The following is a 19,922-nucleotide window of genomic DNA, read 5'->3' as shown; positions in this document are numbered from 1 at the left end:
CTCCAAAATCTGCAGATGGTGACTGCAGAGATGAAATTAAAAGATGCTTGCTCCTTGGAAGAAAAGCTATGACCAACCTAGACAGCATATTAAAAGCAGAGACATTACTTTACCAACAAAGGTCTGTCTAGGTCCGACTAGTCAAAGCTATGGTTTTTCCAGTAGTCATGTATGGATGTGAGAGCTGGACCATAAAGAAAGCTGAGTGCTGACAAATTGATGCTTTTGAACTGTGGTGTTGGAGAAGACTCTTGAGAGTCCCTTGGACTGCAAGGAGATCCAACCAGTCCATCCTAAAGGAGATCAGTCCAGAATATTCACTGGAAGGACTGATACTGAAGCTGAAACTCCAATATTTTGGCCACCTGATGTGAAGAACTGACTCACTGGAAAAGACCCTGAGGCTGGGAAAGATTGAAGACAGGCGGAGACGGGGACGACAGAGGATGAAATGGTTGGATGGCATCACCGACTCGATGGACATGAGTTTGAGGAAGCTCCAGGAGTTGGTGATGGACAGGGAAGCCTGGAGTACTGCAGTGCATGGGGTTGCAAACAGTCGGACGCGACTGACAGACTGAACTGAACTGAACTGACAATGTATCTACTTATGTTATTTATTGGTATCATATCTAGGAAAACATGAACTTATCCAAGTTCACGAATATTTAAGTCTGTTTTTTATAAAAGAGTTTTATAGTTTCAGCTGTTACAATACATTTAGGTTTATGATTCATTTTGAGTTGATTTTTCTATATGGTGTGGGGAAGGGGTCCAAAACTTCATTCTTTTGCATGTGGCTGCTATCCTGTTGTCCCAGCACCATTTGTTGAAGACACTATTCTTTCCTCATTGAATGTCTTGTCACCCTTGTTGACAATCAGCTAACCAAAGCAGTATGGGTTTCTTCCTATTTTGTGGATCTGTATCTCCATTTTCTTGTCAGTACTACATAGTCTTGATTCCTGTGGCTTTGTGGTAAGTTCTAAAATCAGGAAGTGTGAGTCCTTCAACTTTGTTCTGTTTCAAGATTGTGTTGGCTAGTCTGGGTCCTTTGCATTTTGGTATGAATTTTAAGATGGGCTTGTCAATTTCTGCCAAAAAGCCAACTGGAATTTAGATAGTGATTGCATTGAATTTCTAGACCAATTTGAAGAATATTACTATTTAAACAATTAAAACCTTTTAATATATAAACACAATATGTCTTCCTATTTAGATCTTCTTTAATATCTTTCAGTAGTATGTTCTTGCACAAGTTTTGCCCTCCTTTTGTTATATTTATTGCTGGGTATTTTATTCAATTGATGCTCTTATAAACAGAACTCTTAATTTCATTTTTGATTGTTCATAGGTATTGTGTAGAAATACAATAGATTTTTTATACTACTCTTGTATTCTACAACTTGGATGGACTATTTATTAGCTCTAGGTAGTTTGTGTGTGTGTGTGTTCCTTAGGCTTTTCTTTATATAACATTGTGTTATTTGTGCATAGAGGTAGTTTTATTTTTCCCTTTCCAGTCTAGATGCACTTTGTCAATATTTCAATGGCCTGCCTTCAACGTAATACTGTAACTCTTCAGATACTTGCCTGTGCATCTCCAGACAACTGGCTTTTTCCCAGCTATTTCTTCATCTAGCAATTTAGACCACCTCTATTGACTGCCTGCCAAGAAAGTTGAGGGCTTTATTTCCTTGCCCAGTGAACAAATAGCAAAGACAAGATCTCTGGCTGACCACTGAAAGGTGGGTGATGACACCCTTTTCTCTGAGTCCCTTTCTAGGTGTATGGGGGTGGTGCACAGAGCATAACACCTGAGGTCGTGGGCTCAGATGTGCTGAGACTGACCCTGCCAAATGGGTGTCTTTGGGTTCCTGGGTTGGCATGCTGGTCACTGCCGATCTCCCACACAGCTTCCCTAGGAATGTGTACAGACACTGAGCCAGCCCACCCTGCCGCTGATTTGACCAAAGGTGGCTTCCTGTTTCAGAGGGCTGTGTGTTCATAATGAAGATTCATCCCATTAGATTCTCCCTGGAGATTTAGACCTTTAGAGACAGACTTGGTCAAGTGATGGTGGGCATGCACATGAGGAAAATCTGGGCTGCATTACCGCCCAGTCTAGGCAGAGGGCAGAGACAGCAATAGGTGTGTCCCTGAGCCTTGGTGATTGCAAACACAGGAAGGGCTCTGCTGGTTTGACATTGACAGGGTCTGGTATAGATCGAGATGTTTGGGGCTAGAGAGGCATACAGGAGAGCGGTGTCTGGCAAGGATGACCAAACTGTCAAGAAGTTCCCTTTCTAAGATCCCAGAGCTAACAACCCCGACCCATTTGGGCTGGCATCCACATGCTGGGAGTCTTTGAGAAGCCTCCCGACCTTCTTGGATCTGACTGCTTCATCTGCAGTCTTTTTATCTCTTTTGTTTCCCAGTGCTCTGGGGTAAAGATTATGTGCCCCTCAGGCCTTCTTCCCTCCACTGGCAGAACTTGTGAGGGGCCCACGCAGCCATCAGAAGCCACAACCATCTTCTCTACTGTCTCTGTAGCAGATGGCAAGGTGGGGCTTAATCACTCCTTCCCACACCCCTTTGTGTGAGTTTCCTTGGGCTGTGGCAACAGAGGACCACAAACCAGGTCAACAGAATGGATTCCCTCCCATCTGGAGGTGTTAGGGAAGGACCCTTCTGCATCTCTCCCTTCCGCATCTCTTCCAGCTTCCAGTGGTTGCAGGCATTCCTTGGCTTGTGGCCGCATCACTCTTAAGCCCTGCCTCTATCATCACACAGCCTGTGGGTTAAAGTCACTGGTGAGAGGCACTCGGGTCAAGATATCTCCATCAGCCCCCACTCAGGCCGGCGGATCCTGGATGCATGGAAGTGTCAGGCCTGGATGTTTCCCCATTTCCAACAATCCACTCAACTACCCTCCCCAAGGGGGAGCAAAGTACTGTGGACCATTATCTACCCTATTTCAGGACTTTGAGGGTGGGTCTGTCAGTTCACTGAAGAAGGAAATGGCAACCCACTCCAGTATTTTTGCCTGGAGAATCCCATGGGCGGAGGAGCCTGGTGGGCTGCTGTCTATGGGGTCGCACAGAGTCGGACATGACAGAAGCGACTTAGCAGCAGCAGCAGCTGTCAGTTCACTTGTCTCTGAAGAGCACAGGAACTTTAAAAATTAACAGCTATGGAGATATGTCAGATACCATAACATTCACTCATCTAAGCTGAACAGTTTGACATGTTATTTTTTTTTAAATATTTACTGAGTTATGCACTTATCACCATAATCTAATTCCGGAACATTTCCATCATGCCTTCAAAGAACCCCTGTGCCAGTTACCAGTCCCTTCTGTGGCTCGTTGGTCCCTCACCCCCACTGATCCACTTTCTGTCTCTGGATCTGTGGCAGCTGTTTGTGCATGTCTGTGGCTGAACTGCATCTACTTCTGACCCTCATACTGACTCTCAGCCTTACTTCTGAGGCCCAACTTGGCCTCATAGATCTCATAGGTGCTCAGAGCTCATTCCATTGTTCTCCGTATTGAGTCTGTCTTCACTTGAAACTCGTGTAGTCCAAAGGAAATAATCCCAGGCAGTAGATAAACCAAGAACTGTAATCTCACCAGTGTTTGTGCCTGGGAGGACACTTGCCGGGTAAATAGAGCTGCCTTCTGGCAGCCGGTATGGCTCTTGTGGGGGTTCAGAGAGGGAAGGGCACTGATTGGACTTGGTTTTTACAAAGGTTGTTCTGTCTGGAGCCAGGGCAAGGCTACTGAAGGCAGACCCTGTCTGATCTGTCCCAGCACCAGGCCTGAGCCCGACTCGCCGGGCACTCAGCTGACCCAGGAGGAAAGAGATGAGCCAGGAGAACAGGCCCGGAATTCAGGCCCGGAATGCCCGAAGGGAAAGCATTTGGGGCAGGAGGGCGTGTGTTGTGGTCGGCGTGTGTTGTGGTCACCGTGTGCAAGTGAGATGGACCCCCCTGCACCCCGAATGTGGTTTGGACATGGAGACTGACGGCCCCAAACCCACTAAGAGGTTATGAAAAAACTCCCTGGCTGTGAGTCTGAGGCCCCCCAAGGTGCTTGGAAAACAGCTCGAGTGCATGGTAAACTCTTTGCTCTGGCTGGGGCTGGGGGGAGGGTATCCTGATCAGCTTGTCCAGATGTGGGGGGACAGGGAGCATGAGGCTTCAAAGCTTGCCCAGACTTGGGGGGCGGTGCCTGAAGGGACACGGAGCACAAATCTTCAAGCTGTCCAGGTACAGAGCCAGACCATGTACCAACCAGTCAACTGCAAAGGGTGCCGCGGGTGGGAGACAGCTCAGACGTGATCCTTGACCTTGGCGAGGGCTATGGTCTGAATAGGCCCTCCCCCAGATTGATCTGGTGAAGTCAGAAGGCCCAAGGTGATGGTGGTACCCGGAGGTGGACTTTTGGGAAGCAATGAAGCAGAGCCCTTGTGGAATTAGTCCCCTTCCAAAAGCATCTCAGGAGCTCCCTTGGCTTGTCTCTCTTGAGAGGCCAGAGTGAGAAGCTGGCTGGCTTGTAACCCTGAAGGGGGGGTCCTCCCTAGAACCCAACCCTGATGGCATCCTGGACTTCCAGCCTCCCAGAAGTGGGAGAAATCCGTGTCTCTGGTGGTTTTGTTCCAGCAGCCTGAATGGACCAAGAGGATGGAATGGGGGCAGGGTGGGGGACTGAGGGCACAGTATGGAATCCAGGGACACAAGTAGCTTCAAGGATGCGGTATTGAGAAGGGTGGGTGGGCGGAAGGCAGTGGCGGGTGGGCAGGGAGAGGGACCCACAGGGAGGCTTGAGCAGCTGCCTTCACTGGCCCGGAAAGTGCCAGTGAGCCGGGGTGGGGGGGGGGGTGGCAGGGAAGAAATGGTGATAGTGTGATAGTGGAGTGAGAAGTTTCCAAGGAAAAGTGGCAGGGCTTCCACTGACTGGTCCTTGGGTGGAGGACCCTGGGGAGCAGGTGGGCAGGGCAGGCACTTCGGAGGTGAGCCCTGCCTTTGAAAAGCATGTGGGCTTTCCTGAGGTCCCGCCCGGGTTCAGCTTTCCTCTGTGCCCCAAATGCCTCTGCCCTCCTCTGCCTCATCTTTTGAGCTTCAGTGTGACCCTCTCACTCACTCATTAGTGGACAGCCCCTTTGTGAGGAGGTTGCGGCTCCCTCAGGATCACAGAGCACGGTCAGGGGTAGATAAGGAGTCTTGGCAAATATCAGAGTCCTCTTCCGAGATGATGTCCACCCTGCCTTTATTGGCCATCTTCTCTGTGCAGGGCCTGGAGGTTATCCCCAGGTGAGGTCGGGTGGGGGGGGATGAGAGGGGACAAGGCAGGGAGGGCCTCCATAGCAGGTGTGGCTTGCCTGTGAGAGAAGAAATGCTACCCCGAGGTTGGCTGGCTCCAATTGGTGGCTAGTGAATGATTCATTTATCAACCGCTGTGCCCAGGCGGCCTGCCAGGAGGGTGCCCTGTGACCCAGCGCTTTCAAAATTAATGTGTTCATTGAGTCATTCCCTTGAGTCACATTCACAGGCACCTATTACTCACTGAGCCTAGACTCCTCACACCACAAAAGGCTCAGGGGAGAAGGAGGAATCCCAGGGGCACTGTTTAACCAGCAAGCCCAGTGGGCAAGGAGGTGACAGGCAGGCCGATGGGCCGTGGGCCAGAGGGAAGAGTGATACAGTTTGGGTGTGTGCACGTGCACACCCCAGCGGACGAGAAGGGAGTGTCTGACTCGTGTGTGCGTCTGTGTGCGCATGCGTTTTGGGGAGGGGGGGCATGTGCGTCCTACACAGATGTGGGGAGCTGGGAGGGGTCAGGGGGGTACTGCTCTGGGCCCAAGGACAGACAGCAGTTACAGAGTGATCAAGGCATGACTTGATCACCTAGATTGCTGGTCATTTGTTATAGCAGCCCAGGAGGCTGGGGGCCCCAAGCCCCTTGACAAGCATGCACACGCATGCACACTCAGACATAATCAGCCCAGAGGGCCTGCCTCTTGCCTTGGACAGAGGGAACCAGGGAGAAAAATGTGGGGAGCAGTTCCTTCACTGGGCAGAGAGACCATAACCTTCGGTGAGCTGCCCAAGGCCTTTGCCATGAATGACCAGTTAGCAGGGTGACTCCTCCAGGACTAGAAGGTCAGGCAAGGCCTTGGGCTTTCTCCTGAGGTGAAGGGGCCCTGGAGGCTGTTAGGCCAGGCAGGGTCCCCTTAGCCTCACCTGCAAAAAACTCACTCTGGTGGCTGCTGTCATGGGCAATGGTAGCCACCCCACTCCCACCAGAGATGTGTCCATGTTCTCATCCGTGGAACCATGTGCATGTGGTCTTATTTGGCAAAAGGATCTATGCCGATGTGCAGATGTGATTAAGGACTGCAAGTTGCTACCATCCTGGATTAGTCCATAAATGCAATGACAAGTAGGGCAGAAAAAAGAGACAGACACAAGGGAAGAGGCCATGTGACAATGGAGGCAGACACTGGAATGATGTGGCTACAAGCCAAGGGACATCTGGGGCCACCAGAAGCTGGGAGACAAGGAAGGATGCTGCTATAGAGCCTCTGGAGGGAATATGGCCCTGTTGATACCTTGATTTAAAGTTCTAATGTTTTAAGTCACCTACTTTGCTGGTGATTTATTATAGCAGCACCAGGAAACCAAGCCAGCTGGTGTAAAGAGAGGACCAGGTGGGGGAAACTGACTAGGGAGGGGCTAAAGAAGGTGAAGGTTGGTCTTAAGGTGGCTTTTTCCTCTCAACCTTCCAAGCTCTCTCAAATGATAGGAACTGTCTGGCTGTATCAGAATGACCAGAGTGCACTGTCTATCAGTAGCTTGGGGGTCCCTTTGGGGTTGTACATCCCTAATGCCTGGTGCAGAATTTCCTGTTTGTAGAAGACACGAAGTGTGGGATTGCACTGGGAGCTGGATATTCAATTAACACTCATTGAGCAAACATTTCTTAAGCTCCTCCCTTGCTGCCAGGCTGGAAAGGAGAGCAGCAAGCAAGTCCCCCAGGGATGCTGGGCCCCTGGAAAAGCGTGACACAAACAGCCCTACTAACTGTCCTCATTTTGTGCACAGTGGTTCCTTCGGGGCTCATCTGTAGGTCTGGGAAACTCTGGCAAAGCCGGATTTATGTTTTAGGAACACTGAGATTGAGCCCCACGTCTTGTCTGGTTGGGAGACACCGTTGTGAGCTCTGGTAAGTGCCGCCTCGGCCCCACGCTGGGCCACCAGCCCGGAGCGACACTGTAGGGACTTGTCGCTCAGGCGTTAGGGGGGTTGTTTTCGCGCTCTGGCCCTAGGGCTGTAACCTCCCTGCGCGTTGGAGGAGTAGCCTCCCAGGTTCCCGAGGCCGCCTGTGAGCTTCCAGGGGCGGAGTGTGAGTCTCCGGGGGCGGGGCCTACGCCTCCTGAGGCGGTGCGGGATGACTTCCGGAGTCCAGGCTGAGGGGCGGGGAGCGCGACAGTCGCCTGACAGACGCCTGACAGGGTGGACCTGTGCGCTTGCGCTTGATCTGGAGCCTGCGCAGTCTGCCGGGCTCGCCTTCACCCTCACCCGTGGGGGTGGGGAGGGCCGGCCCAGGCAGGGCGGGGCGGCACCTCGGCTCCCGCGGCGAGGACCCGCGGAGCCAGCCGCCACGCGTCTGGGCGCCTCTCCTTCCGGTGGGGGGCTCTGGGTCTGTGGGGCGGGGCCTCATGGAGGCCGGCGGCCCCGGGACCTGCGGAGGAGGGGCTGAGACACGGGGCTCGGAGGGGCGGCTGGCACCTGAGTCGAGGGTACACTTCCGAGTGACAAGGTTCATCATGGAGGCAGGTAACCGCGCCAGGAAGAGGGCGGGACGTGGGGGCCGGAGCCGCAGTGCTGCCCTAGCGTCCAGCCGGCCCCTAGCCTGTCACGGGAGCCGAGAGCGGGTGGGCAGGGGCTGCTGGAGTAGGGGACCCGCTTCCCGGAGGAAGGGGACCTGCCAGACGCGGAGCTGGCGTGGCTGAATGAAGGCAGAGATCGGGCCTGTCCTGCCCGAGTGGAGGCTCGGCCTGTGCGTTCTGGCCTCAGCCTTGACGCCACACCCTGCCTCCTGGGCTTTTGGCTATTTCACAACTGGCGCCTAGGCCCCAGGAGAGGATGTGGCAAGTGACTGGCCCTAGCTTAGAAGGTGCCTTCCGACATACCTGTCTTCCAGCATAAGGGGACGGCAGCACTTGGTCACATAGAACCTTCTGGAACACGCCATTGGTGGCGCTCCTGACAGGTCCCGTCACAGTGAGGACCCAAGGCGCACCCTCTGTTCTGAACCCTGACATGGTGTCGCCTGTGCTGTTGGACGCCCCTGCTCCCGAGGCTGAGGCTATGAAGCCCGTTGTATTTCCTTGCAAGCATGTTTCTCTGTCAAAAATGCTAGGTTGTTTTCGATCTTGGTTGCTTTGTGTACACCCTGTGGAAGAGGGGTTTGAGTGTTTCCAACCCTGACTTGGCGTCCACTGTAGTGTTGAGCGCCCCTGTTCCCAACAGGCGAGGAAGCCAGTTGCATTTCCATAGAAACATTTCTCTGTCAAAAATACTGCACTGTTTCCATATGTACACTCTGGGGAAGAGCGGTTTGAGTGAGTCTGCTTTCAAGTCAACATAAGCAGACTCTGGAGAAATAGTTTAGGACCATTAATCCCAGTGGTTTGTACATTTAATTTTCAAAAAGTTTTGAAAAGTGTATAATAAGGAAGGATGGCAGTGGCCCCTCATATATGCCACACATATGCTTGGAAGGTCCATGTAAACCAGGGAAACATGCCACCCTTTGAGGCTCACATGTAGCAATACCACCTCATCTGACATCTCTGAGAATGACGGGTTCCATGTAGGAACTGTCTACATAGAACTTCACTGTCTAAGGTCAAGTTTAAACCTTGAAATGCTAAATCTAAGTGCTAAATGCTGAAAGCTAATGCTAAAATGTTTGCATATGTCCTTCCTCTCATGTTTTGCATATGCCCTTGCTCTCTGTGTGAGGCTGAATACTGGTCCAAAGAGTGCCCCATCCTAATCCCCAGAACCTGGGACTGTTACCTCATGTAGCGAAAGAGATTTTGCAGGTAGGATTAAGCATCTTGATGTCAGGGAATTGTCTTAGATGATCTGCTGCATCTGATATAATCACACCCATCCTTAGAGATAGAGGCAGGAGAAGTAGACGGCAGAGGAGAAGGCCATGTGATGATGGAAGCACAGTTAGAAGATGCTGCACTGCTGGCTTTGAAGCTGGAGGAAGAGGGCACGAGCCAAAGATTGCAGGCACCTCTAAAAACTGGAAAGGGCAAGGAAATGGATTCTCCCCTGGAACCTCCAGAAGGAACCGGCCCTGTAAGAGAAAAAGCGTGTTGTTTTTAGCCACTTTGTTTATGGTAATTTGTTCCAGCAGCTCAAGGGAACTAATACATCTTTTTAGGTAGAGGATGTTGAACACAGTTTTAATGATTATTGGTTGTTCTCCACCTTCCCTCAGTCTCTGGGGTGTCAAGTTAACCTTCCCTTGTTAATACTGGTCACTGTGAATTTGTTTTAGTTCTGTGACCCAGTGCAGTGATTTCATTAGTAGCTGTCTGAGGGATATAGGGCTTTTAAGGCCTAAATCAAACTATCATGCTCCAGTTTTTGAGTTCTTTCTGTTCCCTTTTCACTATCTTGCTCTTCCCTCAAGCCTGGCTGTGGCCATCAATGTTCCTTTTCTCCTGCTCGGCCTGTGGTTGCCTTTAGCAGTCACCCTGCTTCCTTTGCTTGCCTTTTCTGACCCTGTGGACTAGTACCCCAGTGCATCAGAACCTGTGGCATCTGTGTGGCACTAAGAGGCCTTTTTTCCTCTTGTCACCTTGGCAGGGTTTTGGTTACGAGCTGCAGAGGTGGGGGTGACCTCTAGTTAAATGCCTCCTCACGTGGAAACAGACACACAGCTGGTGCTTTCAAGATGTGCAGAAAGGGATATGCCAGGCACGGATCGGGGAGAAGTTTGAAGCTTTGGGGGCTTGGGAGAAGTGAGGAACCTGCAGAGCTATGAAGGGAAGGTGGCACTTGAGTGTGAACTCCAGGGGCTCATTAGCCTGTCAGAGTCTGACAAGCCTGCCTCTTAATTCCTCAGGTCAAGAACCCCGTGGAAGGGTCAGCAGCCCCTGTCAGCTGGGCCCTGGGCTCTTGGTGCTGTCTGAGCAGGCGTGTGCACCCTCAGTGCCCAACTGAGTGGCGCACCTCACACTTCACAGGGGGTGAGCTCTGGATGAAGATCTCCCCTGCGTGTTTTCTCTTGGTAGGTGCCAAGCTAGGGATGCGGTCCATCCCCATTGCCACCGCCTGTACCATTTACCATAAGTTCTTCTGTGAGATCAACCTGGATGCCTACGACCCCTACTTGGTGGCCATGTCTTCTCTCTACTTGGCCGGCAAAGTGGAGGAACAGCACCTGCGCACACGTGACATCATCAACGTTTCCAACAGGTAGCAGCTTCTGGTGTCTCCCAGGTGCCAGCAATCAAACTCAGAAGGAGGCACTTGGGTGGCCTTGAACTGGGGCCAGGAGCCCCAGCAGCAGAGGCAGGAGTGAGCACAGTGTCAGAAGTCGAGGGGCACCTGTGCAACAGCAACTGGGGCCAGATTTGGGGGAAACCTCAGAGGCCTGATGGTGTGCAGAGAGGGGTGGAAAGAGGCTGTCACAGGCTGGAGCACAGGGAGCTTGCAGAGGGGCACCAAAGAAGATTCTTGAGGAGTCTTGGACAGGACAGATCAAAGCAATTGGATTCTGGGGCCGTTGTCCTATTTAGATGGTGTGGAAACTGGGTCAGAGTCACCCAGGAGTGTCTCTCGCAGCCCTGGGCCTGAGTAGCCATGTTCCTGCTGGGGAAGAACATGGGGGTCCAGCTGGCTGGGTGGGCTGTGCCAAGGCCCAGCGGGTTTGGGAGAAAAGCAGTTTCTGGAAAGTTACTGACTAGCAGTGTGTCATAGCCCTTCCAGGAACTCTGTAATCGTTAAGGAAGAAAGCTATTTTGTGCTGCTTCTCTTTTAATAAACAGTTAATGGAAAAGCACTCCCTATCCCATAAACATGACAGGTTCGCGATGTACTGAGAATGACTAGGAAAAAAAACCAGAGAGGGCACTGTTGGGGTGGGGGCAGCTGGAGTCCACCTGTAATTGCCAGGGCCCAGCAGGGAGGGCGGGTGGGCATGAGGGGAAGTTGTGGGGCTCACTAATTGGATGTGGGCACCCAGGTGGGTTCTGTGGGGAGCTCGGAAGACGAGAGGGGAGCTGAGAACAATGACTCGGTGGCTGAGAGTTCTGATCACTCGAGTGTAAATCCTGTTCCCGTACATCTTAGTGATCTTGCATAGATGGGAGTCTTGTAGACAAATAAGGTGTACACAAGGACAAAAAGATCTAGAATGAAAGAAAGAAAATCTGGGAAATAGCTGAAATACTTTCATGTTTCTGAGTGTGTATCATCCCTGTGTTTAAATACCTTCCCTGGGCCCAGACTGAGTGCCCTGGGCATTGCCACCCCCGGGTGCAAAGAGCCCATGTCTTGCTGAGTGCCATGGCACAGCCATTGGGGCTAACACTGGAGGCAGCTTCTTTCCTCCCTGGTTCCTGTTTTTATCCCCTATGCAGACATGTGGGTGGACCGTATGTTGGTCGATGGCAGAGGAGCCCTGGTGTGTGTATCTGGACACTCCATGACTGGGGGCTCCTGGGGGCACCCCCTTCTACTGCCAGCCATGTTGTTTCTCTGTTCAGATACTTCCACCCGGGCAGTGACCCCTTGGAGCTGGACTCGCGCTTCTGGGAGATCCGGGACAGCATCGTACAGTGTGAACTACTCGTGCTGCGGGTCCTGCGTTTCCAGGTCTCCTTCCAGCACCCGCACAAGGTTTGGCGGGGGTTGGTAGAAGGGCAGCAGTCACTTATGGTTCCCAGCGGCATGAAAGTCTTTGCTCTTTATCCGGAAAGTGCAGTCACCTGAGCCTGGAGCCACACGGGGCCCCAAGGAGGCGCAGTGACGCTAGGGTGGCCTCTCTCATCCCCACTCCCAGGGTTCTCAGGCAGCTCTGATTTCAGCTTCTGCCTTTCTGCCCACTCGGCTGTGGCCGAAAGCTGGGATCCGTGTGCCCTCTGAAGCCTGTGCCTGTCTCCAGACCCATATAAATTGTGTGTTCACTGACCCACAAAAGCGGAGGCAAGGCTGGTTTCATGATCTGCTGGAGTCTCTGTTCCTGGGAGTTGCTGCTCCGCCTCACAGCTCATACGCAGCTCATCTGTGCAGAAAAACCCTGAGAAAAGTCGGGTCACTGACTTCACTGTTAGGAACACATTCCTCCCAACAGCAGAGTTATCACAGAAAGCAGCCCTGCAACGGTCTCCTTTGGGGACCTGAGGCCTCATGTGGGCAATTGGTGGGTGGACTGCAGAGAGAAGGGGGAGGCGCTGTGATGTGGGCCTCTGCACTGTGGTTTTGTCTCTTTCCCATTGGAATTTTTGTTGAGTGAGTTGTAGATTTAGAAGGAGTCAGAAGAAATAGCCCAGCCTCCCCAAATGGCATTTTGCAAAACTCGAATAAATATAAGATAACAGTCAGGGTGTGGGTGACGATACAGTACCCCTGCCCAAGTTCCGGGTGTTGCTTGCTTGTCATGTGTACTGGTGGCCACTGCCTCGGTTAACGTATGAAACAACAACTTGGTCACCATGGAGGCCTTCCTATTGCCCCTGTTATCATCTCTTCCCCCCACCACCTCCCTAATCCCAGAACCCATGGTGAAGATGCTCAGCAGTCATGGTTTGTGTCTGTGTGCAGTGCAGGGCTGCCCTCCCCATGGGCTCAAGGAGAGCATGTGTTCAGGCAGAACAGGAACTGACAGTTGAGCTGGAGGGTGTTCAGAGACTCGAGCCCCCCTGATGTCCTGTCTCTGGCTGGCCCGTGGGGGCTGTGGTCTGTTCTGCAGATCAGGCCACAGTTTCTGGAGCTTTATGTTTGAGCTGGGCCAAGGGGAGGAGCAGAATAATTGCTGATGGTGTCCAGGGCAGGGCCATGTTGACAGAGAGGCCCAGGCAGGTTTCAGGAGCTGGGTTCAGAGGACAAGAGCGGGTGAACCCGTGGGGACCTGGGGTGGGGGCTGGTGGAGGTGGACCTGGTAGCAGGGTGGGGCCAGGCCTGTGGAAGTCACTGGGGCTTTTTTCCCCAAGTGACACAGGGAGACGACATCTGATCTGTGATGTATACACACTGTGGCAGTTTAGGAGAGAGAGGCTGGCAGGGGGAGGGCCTGCAGGCTCCCGGTTAAGGAGGCAGGTGATGGTGGGGGGCGGCTGACTGGCATATGTCTTTACAGTACCTGCTCCATTACCTGGTCTCGCTCAAGAACTGGCTGAACCGTTACAGCTGGCAGCGGACCCCTGTCTCCGTCACCGCCTGGGCCTTGCTACAGGACAGCTACCACGGGGGGCTATGCCTCCGCTTCCGAGCTCAGCACATAGCTGTGGCAGTAATCCACCTGGCCCTGCAAGCCTATGGGGTCGAAGTGCCTGCTGAGGCCGAGGCCGAGAAGCCATGGTGGCAGGTGAGGTGACTGCATTGGTGTGTGTCCCCTCCCCCCCTCCTCGCCTTTTCCCTCCCTGAGGACCTTCAGCAGTCCCCGCACCAGGTGTCAACTGTCTTTGTAGTAATTACCTGCAAAGAAAGATACAGGCTACTGGAGAACCTTGAAGTTTGAAAATATCCTGTCGCCATAGCCTAAGCTGGGCTCTTCCCCCTTGATAGTGTGGATGTTTGGGGGGGGTCATGCTCGGCACTGTTGGGTGCAGGGCGGCATCACCAGCCTCCACCCACTGGACGCCATGACAACCCAAGCAGTGTCCAGACATTGCCAAGTGTCTCGGGGTGGGGAGGGATGCCAAGTGTCACCCCTGGTTGAGAACTACTGAGCTCAAGCGAGCGCTTTTATTGCATTGAGTGGGAGCTTTCTGTAGATCAGACATCAGTAAGTCTGGCATCACATCCAAAGTATCGGGGGTGCCCTTAAATGACAGTGGCTGGTAGGTAGGTGGATAGGCGATAGATACAGAGATGGATCAGTGATGGGTAGATGGCTGGCTGGATAGATGTTAGAATGGGAATGTCGATGGATGATGGATGGGTGGGTGGATGAATGGATCAACAGAGGAGATAGATGACAGCCCTCCTCCTCAAGACTGGCTGGACCCAGGGAGCAGTTTATTGAGAGCTGAGTCAACTGTGTCCACCAGAAAGGCTGCATGCAGTCCTAGCAGGTTTCCCTCAGTAGTCCCACCGTTATTTAAAATGGGATTTTGAGATCATTCTCTGTTTTTCCTTTCCCATGCTTGAAATCCGCTGTTCCTTTCTTCATGAAACGAAGCTCATTGTCCCTCCTCGTCCTGGAATGAGATTCCATGTGAGCAGACTGAATTGCTGGAAGACTCCCTCTCTTTGTGCACCACCCCTCCCCTGCGAACCTACAGTGGCTGCCTCCCCCTTCCTGAGCGCCGCCCCACCTCGGGCTGCCCTTCCTCGGAGATAGCAGCTACTCTCTGTGCTTCATTGTCCTTTCCTGCTTGTCTGTCCTTCCCCCTCCCCTGAGGCCAGGGATCTTGTCTACTTCATCAGAGGCCCCAAGCCCAGCGCCTGGGCCTGACGGGTAGTAGGTGTGCAAGTGTCCTCAAACAAAGGCATCTGTGGCCCCAACCTCAGGCCGGATGTAGCCTGATGGCAGCTTGGAGGGGGGAGCAGGAAGGGTAGCTGTGTGGACAAAAGCATTGCTCCATGCTGGACTTCTTGGGGACTTCCAGATTGTGTGACCCCCTGCATCCCCCCTCCGTTGAATCAGGTAGTGGGCCTCTTTTCTGGGTGACACACTTCCCCTGGGTGAGCCTACTTCTCTGGACGGTATAGCTGTGCTTCCCCCGTTCTTCACTCTCTTTGGGTGGCTCTGGGCTCCATGCACCAGAGCCCTTGGACCTCCTCTGGGCATGTGAGGGCCACTTGCTTGCTGATGAGAGACACCTCCTGCTTGCGTGCTCCCAGCTGCCACCTTTCTGATGCCACTTGTCTGCTCTGAGTGGGCTTCCCATGCTGCTTAAGAGACTTGACATCCCCCCTGAAGCCTGTCTGCCCTTGGGTGTGGTGGTGGCGATGGGGCAGACCTTAGCACCCAACTGTGTTGGTCCTCTGGGTGGATGACGCTCCAGCTCTAAAGCAGTAGTGAGTTGTAGCAGGACTCAGAATTTCCATCCTTTTTAAGGCTGAGTGCCGTTCCATGGTATGGCTGGTCTGAGTCATGTTAGTTCATCCTCTGTGGATGGACTCTTGGGTTGCTTCCAGATTTTGGCCCTGGGCTACTTTTTAATGGTCATTTCTTGGCTTGGGGTCTCCAGAAGCATTCAGGTAGTGGATCCTGACAAGCAAGCCTGTGTTTCTGAGATATTCATTTTCCACCCAGAGTGCGGGGTTGGGGGGGGGGGGCATGGCTGGATCTTCCTGAGCTGGATGGGGAGGGCGGGGGTTTTTCCAGGTCACTGTCTCCCACCTGAGATGATAGCCCATGATGGGTTCAAGCTTCCTTGGGTGTCCATGCAGCAGGGGGGACTCAGGTCCAGCTTTTGCCCCAGCTCAGCCCCAGACCTGGAGCCCAGGCAGCAACCCCTAGGCCTAGGGGCCACAGCATCCAACCAGGGACTCCTTTTTTTGCCTTTTACTTCTGGTGTTATCAGGGGTCCCCAGGAGCACCCTTAAGCTCCATGTGTCACTGGGAGGATTCCCAAAGTTCAGAAAAATCATTATACTCATGGTTATGAGTGTCAGGGTTAGTTCTTGGGGAAGGATGCAGGTTGAAATCAGCCAAGATAAGAGGAATGGAGGTAAGGTCCAGGAGAGAGCAGGTCCAAGCTCCCAGGTCCCCCTCTCATCAAGCAGGGACTAGCAGTCCCTTCCCAGGAGCAGGGCCAGGGCCAGATCTTACTTGGAAACAGGCAGGGTTACCCCTTTCATTTGGGCCCCTGGGGACTCACCTTGCAATTTTATAAGTTCTGTGGCACAGTCAAGGGGCAGTCTGAGCAATTTCCTGGTGGTCCAGTGGTTAGGACTCTGCACTCTCACTGCTGGGACCTGGGTTCAGTCCCTAGTCAGGAACTAAGATCCCTCAAGCTGAGTGTTGCCACTGAGAAAAAAAAAAAAAAGGTGGTCTGGTCCAGGCTAGAGAGCAGGTCCATGTGTTCCTCAGGGGCTGGCCTAGGGTGGGGTGTGTCCAGTCTACTTCTGGAAATGGACCCCCCAGAAACCATGGAGCTGAGAGCCCAGGGTGGAGGGTAGGAGCTTGTGCTCTGGGCCCAGCTCTGTCACCAGCTCCCCACGTGCCCAGGACAAGTCCCCTCTCCTGTGTGAGCTGGATGATCACCAAAGCCTCTTCTGTCTGGAATGGTCTCCCATAGCAGAGTCCCCATGCCGTCCATACTCCCATGTACTATGGTTCTGTGCTTTGTGGCAGGTGCCTTGTTTAACCCAGAAGCAGTCTAACCAGAACCTGTTTTCCTTCTCCTTTCTAGGTGTTTAGTGAAGACCTTACCAAGCCAACCATTGATAACATTGTGTCTGATCTCATTCAGATTTATACCATGGACACAGAGATCCCCTAGAGCCCTGGTCCAGGCCTCCCCAAAGAGAAGCCCGGGACGCTTGGCGGCCTGGGACGGCACCGCCACAGGGCCGTGAAGGCCAGCCCCCAGAGGACCAGCTGGGAGGGCTGGTGAAGGCAATGACTGTCCCCAGCAGCCGTGGTCGGGACAGTGACGGGAGTCACGCCTTCAGCGGGCAGGCTGAGCGTGTACCAAGTGGGGCAGCTCAAGGCCAGTCGCTGCATCAACATTTGTGCTTTGAGAGGACCTGACTGCCATTGAAGAGTGATGTCATCGGCAGGAAAATCTAAGAAGCTATGGAACTGCACCCCTGGGGATTTTTTAAAAGCCAGATTTATAGAAAATATGAATGAATGTTCAACATAGATGAAATTTTATTTTGTGTAATAAAAGATGATAGAAATCAACTGAGACGCCCGGTGTCTGCTCTGTAGCCCGTGCTGCCCTGCAGGTCTGTGGGTACCATCCAGACTCGATTTCTCCTCAGAGGCTCTCCAGGTGGAATTGCCCTTCCTACAACCTGAGGTGCCAAGGGCAGGCCCTCCATCACTTCTGGAAGGGCAGGATGACACAACTTGTACCCATGTCACAATGGCACCCCCTAGAGGAGCCAACGTGACCTTCCTCTGCTGGGACGCTTGCAGGGCTTGGCAGTAATTCTGCTTGGTGAATGAACTTACATTTTGGAAGGAGGGGTTAAGGACTATCATTTGAGATTAAGAAATCTAGATCTGACCAAAATGTATCTAGAAAGTTACAGATTTTTTTTAAAATGCTGAAATGGTGAGTCTAGATGCAGAGTCTAGTTAATCTCCGGCCCAAATGTCCTTCTGGGAGAAAGGGTCCAGGCTCCACACGTACTGGTGGGACTGCCCTTCACCATGATAGTGTGGGGCCTGGTGGACTGTCCCAGACACTTCACTGCATTTCCGAGCTTGTCACCCAGGGAATGTGGGCTCTGGACGCCAGCCACTGTGCCCCCTGGCACCCACAGGTGTGGGAGCTGGTTGGCATGCCTGGGGTCCACTGGGTCAAGGGCATAAGGAGGAGTCATACCTGGGTGACAAGTCAGGCAGCAGGGCTCCCTTGAGTTATGAGTGACTGTGTTCTTTGGCTTCAGGGTGAAGGATATGAGCCAAGGTCCCCTTTTCCACTTTGTCCTTCCCTTTGAGAACAGAACTGGTGCCCAAGCCCAGGGCCTGGGCTCTGAGTGTGGACGGCAGAGGGTGAGGGCCTGGCTGGGCTCTGAAGGTGGCTTTGGCTTTCTTGCCAATCCTTTTCACCTTGTGCTTTCTAAAAAGGACCTTGCCTCCATCACCCCCTTCCTCCCCACAGGCTGGGTGTGGCCCCCCACCCTGGGACTTGCCTGGCCTGCGTTGACGAGCTCTGTCCTTGGTGTCCCCACTCCATCTGAGAGTCACAGAGCTGAACTGGGTGAGCTCTGGGCTGCGGGGCTAACAGCAGCCTCTCTGGAGGTTTTGTGGCCCTAAGTTTCCTCTCAATGATTATCAGGTATCAGGCAAGTTCCTTTGTCTCAGTGGGACTCAGTTTCCCACTGTGTAAATCAAGCAGGTTAGACCAAAACATTTCAGAATGTGATGGCTGTTTTAACTCCCTTGACCCACGTGTGTTATCTGTCACATTGCCCTGGGGACTTAGGGGGTCACTGAGGGGTTGTCTGTGTGTGTTGTCATTGGAACAGAGGTAAGGAATGGTATTGGGACATATGTGACACTTTTGGGGAATATGTGACATGGCCAGCTCTGCTTTGTAAGGACAGTTCAGTCACACAATATGAATTAAAATCCGGTGCAGAGTTATTTTCTTTTGTTTGCTTTGGCTTCCTATTACTGAGGCTTTGTAAAAGATAATAGGGATTAAAGAGATACTGTCTTCTGTTTTTTTTATTTTAGGTTCAAAAAGGTCAATAATGAGAGATGAAGATTTTCTAGAACCCCAGGCCTCCAGGAACTTTTTAGTCCAGAGCACATCTTAATTAAAGTGATAAATCCTTCCTTGGCCTGTCAAGCCAGAGAAAGGAGGGGGAAAACCAGGTCCTGGGAGGGGCTCGGTCCATCTCTCCATCTCTTTTGTAGCTGGGATGGGGTGTCTGGTGTCCCCCAAAGACATGGTCACGTCCTAAGCCCCAGAACCTGCGGAGATGGGACCTTATTTGCAAATAGAGCCTTTGCAGTGTCATCAAGGTAAGATGTGATCCTACAGGAGTAGGGAGGCCCTCGTACAATATGCCTGGTGTCCTTTATAAGAAGAGAGAGAGACAGACACATACCAGGTGGAGACACAAGCTCATAGGGACAAGGCCCCATGATGATGCAGGCAGAAACTAGACTTACTTGTCTATAAGCCAAGGACTGCCAGTGATGCCAGAAATTGGGGAAAACTAGAATCTGCCTTCTGGCCTCCAGAAATAGGAGGGAAGAAAGGCCTGCTGCTTAGGTCCCCCGAGTTCATGGCACCCACCCGTGTTCCCAGGCTGCCGGCTAATAAGAATGGCTCTCAACTTGTGAAGGGATGGGTGTTGTAGTACTTTCCCTGCCTCAAGGCATTGGTGAGTGACCAGTTTTTTTTGTTTTTTTGTTTTTTTTTGGTTTTGTCTTGCCTCTTGGCAACCTGAGTCCTATTTGCTCATGGAAGTCCACGGAAAAGAGAACTCAGATATAGATGAGTAATATCTCCCCAGAAGGCACAGCTATCTTGATACAGTGTTTGTCCCTACCTCCACTGACTTTGCCTTCTTATTTGAGAGGACCTTGTATATCAATGAAGCCAGAACTTCTTGCTATTCATTTCTCTGCTGTTTGCTGCCATTTGCCTTTGGCCTTTTCTGGAAGTATAGCCTCAGGTGGTTGGGAGGGAGCTTAGGAGCCATTTTGCTTGTTTCTTGGCAGTTTCCCTGGAAAATGCTCCCTCTGGCACTGCCAAGTCTACCAAGGTGATGTGCACAGTGGAGGAATAGAAATATGAGGAAATAGGATGCAGGGACTTTGGGCCCTGTTTCCACGGGAGTCATTTGTAAATCATGAGTCAGGGTTGCCCTCGTGGCTCTGCTGGTGGGGCAGAGGGGCTGGGCCATGCAGCCCGGCTGTCCCCAGGACAGATGTTCACACAGCTGGCCCCAGCACAGATGTTCAAAGACGCCTGATGTGTGAAGGCATGAATGGTGCAGTGACCCTCGGAGCCAGTGAATGAGGGCA

At 52.5% G+C, this 19,922-nt stretch overlaps 1 protein-coding gene across 4 annotated transcripts; it reads left to right on the top strand.

Moving 5' to 3' along the window:
• Window positions 1-7,523: 7,523 nt before the first annotated feature.
• On the top strand, window positions 7,524-17,114 carry CCNQ (cyclin Q). 4 transcript variants are annotated; one of them, XM_043459227.1, is made up of 7 exons: window positions 7,524-7,840; window positions 9,192-9,382; window positions 10,324-10,507; window positions 11,800-11,932; window positions 13,392-13,619; window positions 14,436-14,471; window positions 16,618-17,114. In XM_043459227.1, the coding sequence occupies exons 3-7, from the start codon at window positions 10,338-10,340 to the stop codon at window positions 16,705-16,707; spliced, it is 657 nt and encodes a 218-aa protein (XP_043315162.1). In that variant the 5' UTR covers window positions 7,524-7,840; window positions 9,192-9,382; window positions 10,324-10,337; the 3' UTR covers window positions 16,708-17,114. The 4 variants fall into 4 exon arrangements, with proteins under 4 accessions (XP_043315162.1, XP_043315163.1, XP_043315161.1 ...); XM_043459228.1 differs by lacking the exon at window positions 9,192-9,382 and having other exon boundaries at window positions 7,524-7,836; XM_043459226.1 differs by lacking the exons at window positions 9,192-9,382; window positions 14,436-14,471 and having other exon boundaries at window positions 7,538-7,840; window positions 16,678-17,114.
• The last annotated feature ends 2,808 nt before the right edge of the window (window positions 17,115-19,922 follow it).

The sequence above is a fragment of the Cervus canadensis genome, chromosome X, assembly GCF_019320065.1.
Source record: "Cervus canadensis isolate Bull #8, Minnesota chromosome X, ASM1932006v1, whole genome shotgun sequence".
In the NCBI taxonomy this organism is placed as follows: Eukaryota; Metazoa; Chordata; class Mammalia; order Artiodactyla; family Cervidae; genus Cervus; species Cervus canadensis.
The sequence above is the reverse complement of the archived record's forward strand: the minus strand, read 5'-3'. Positions and strand labels throughout refer to the sequence as shown.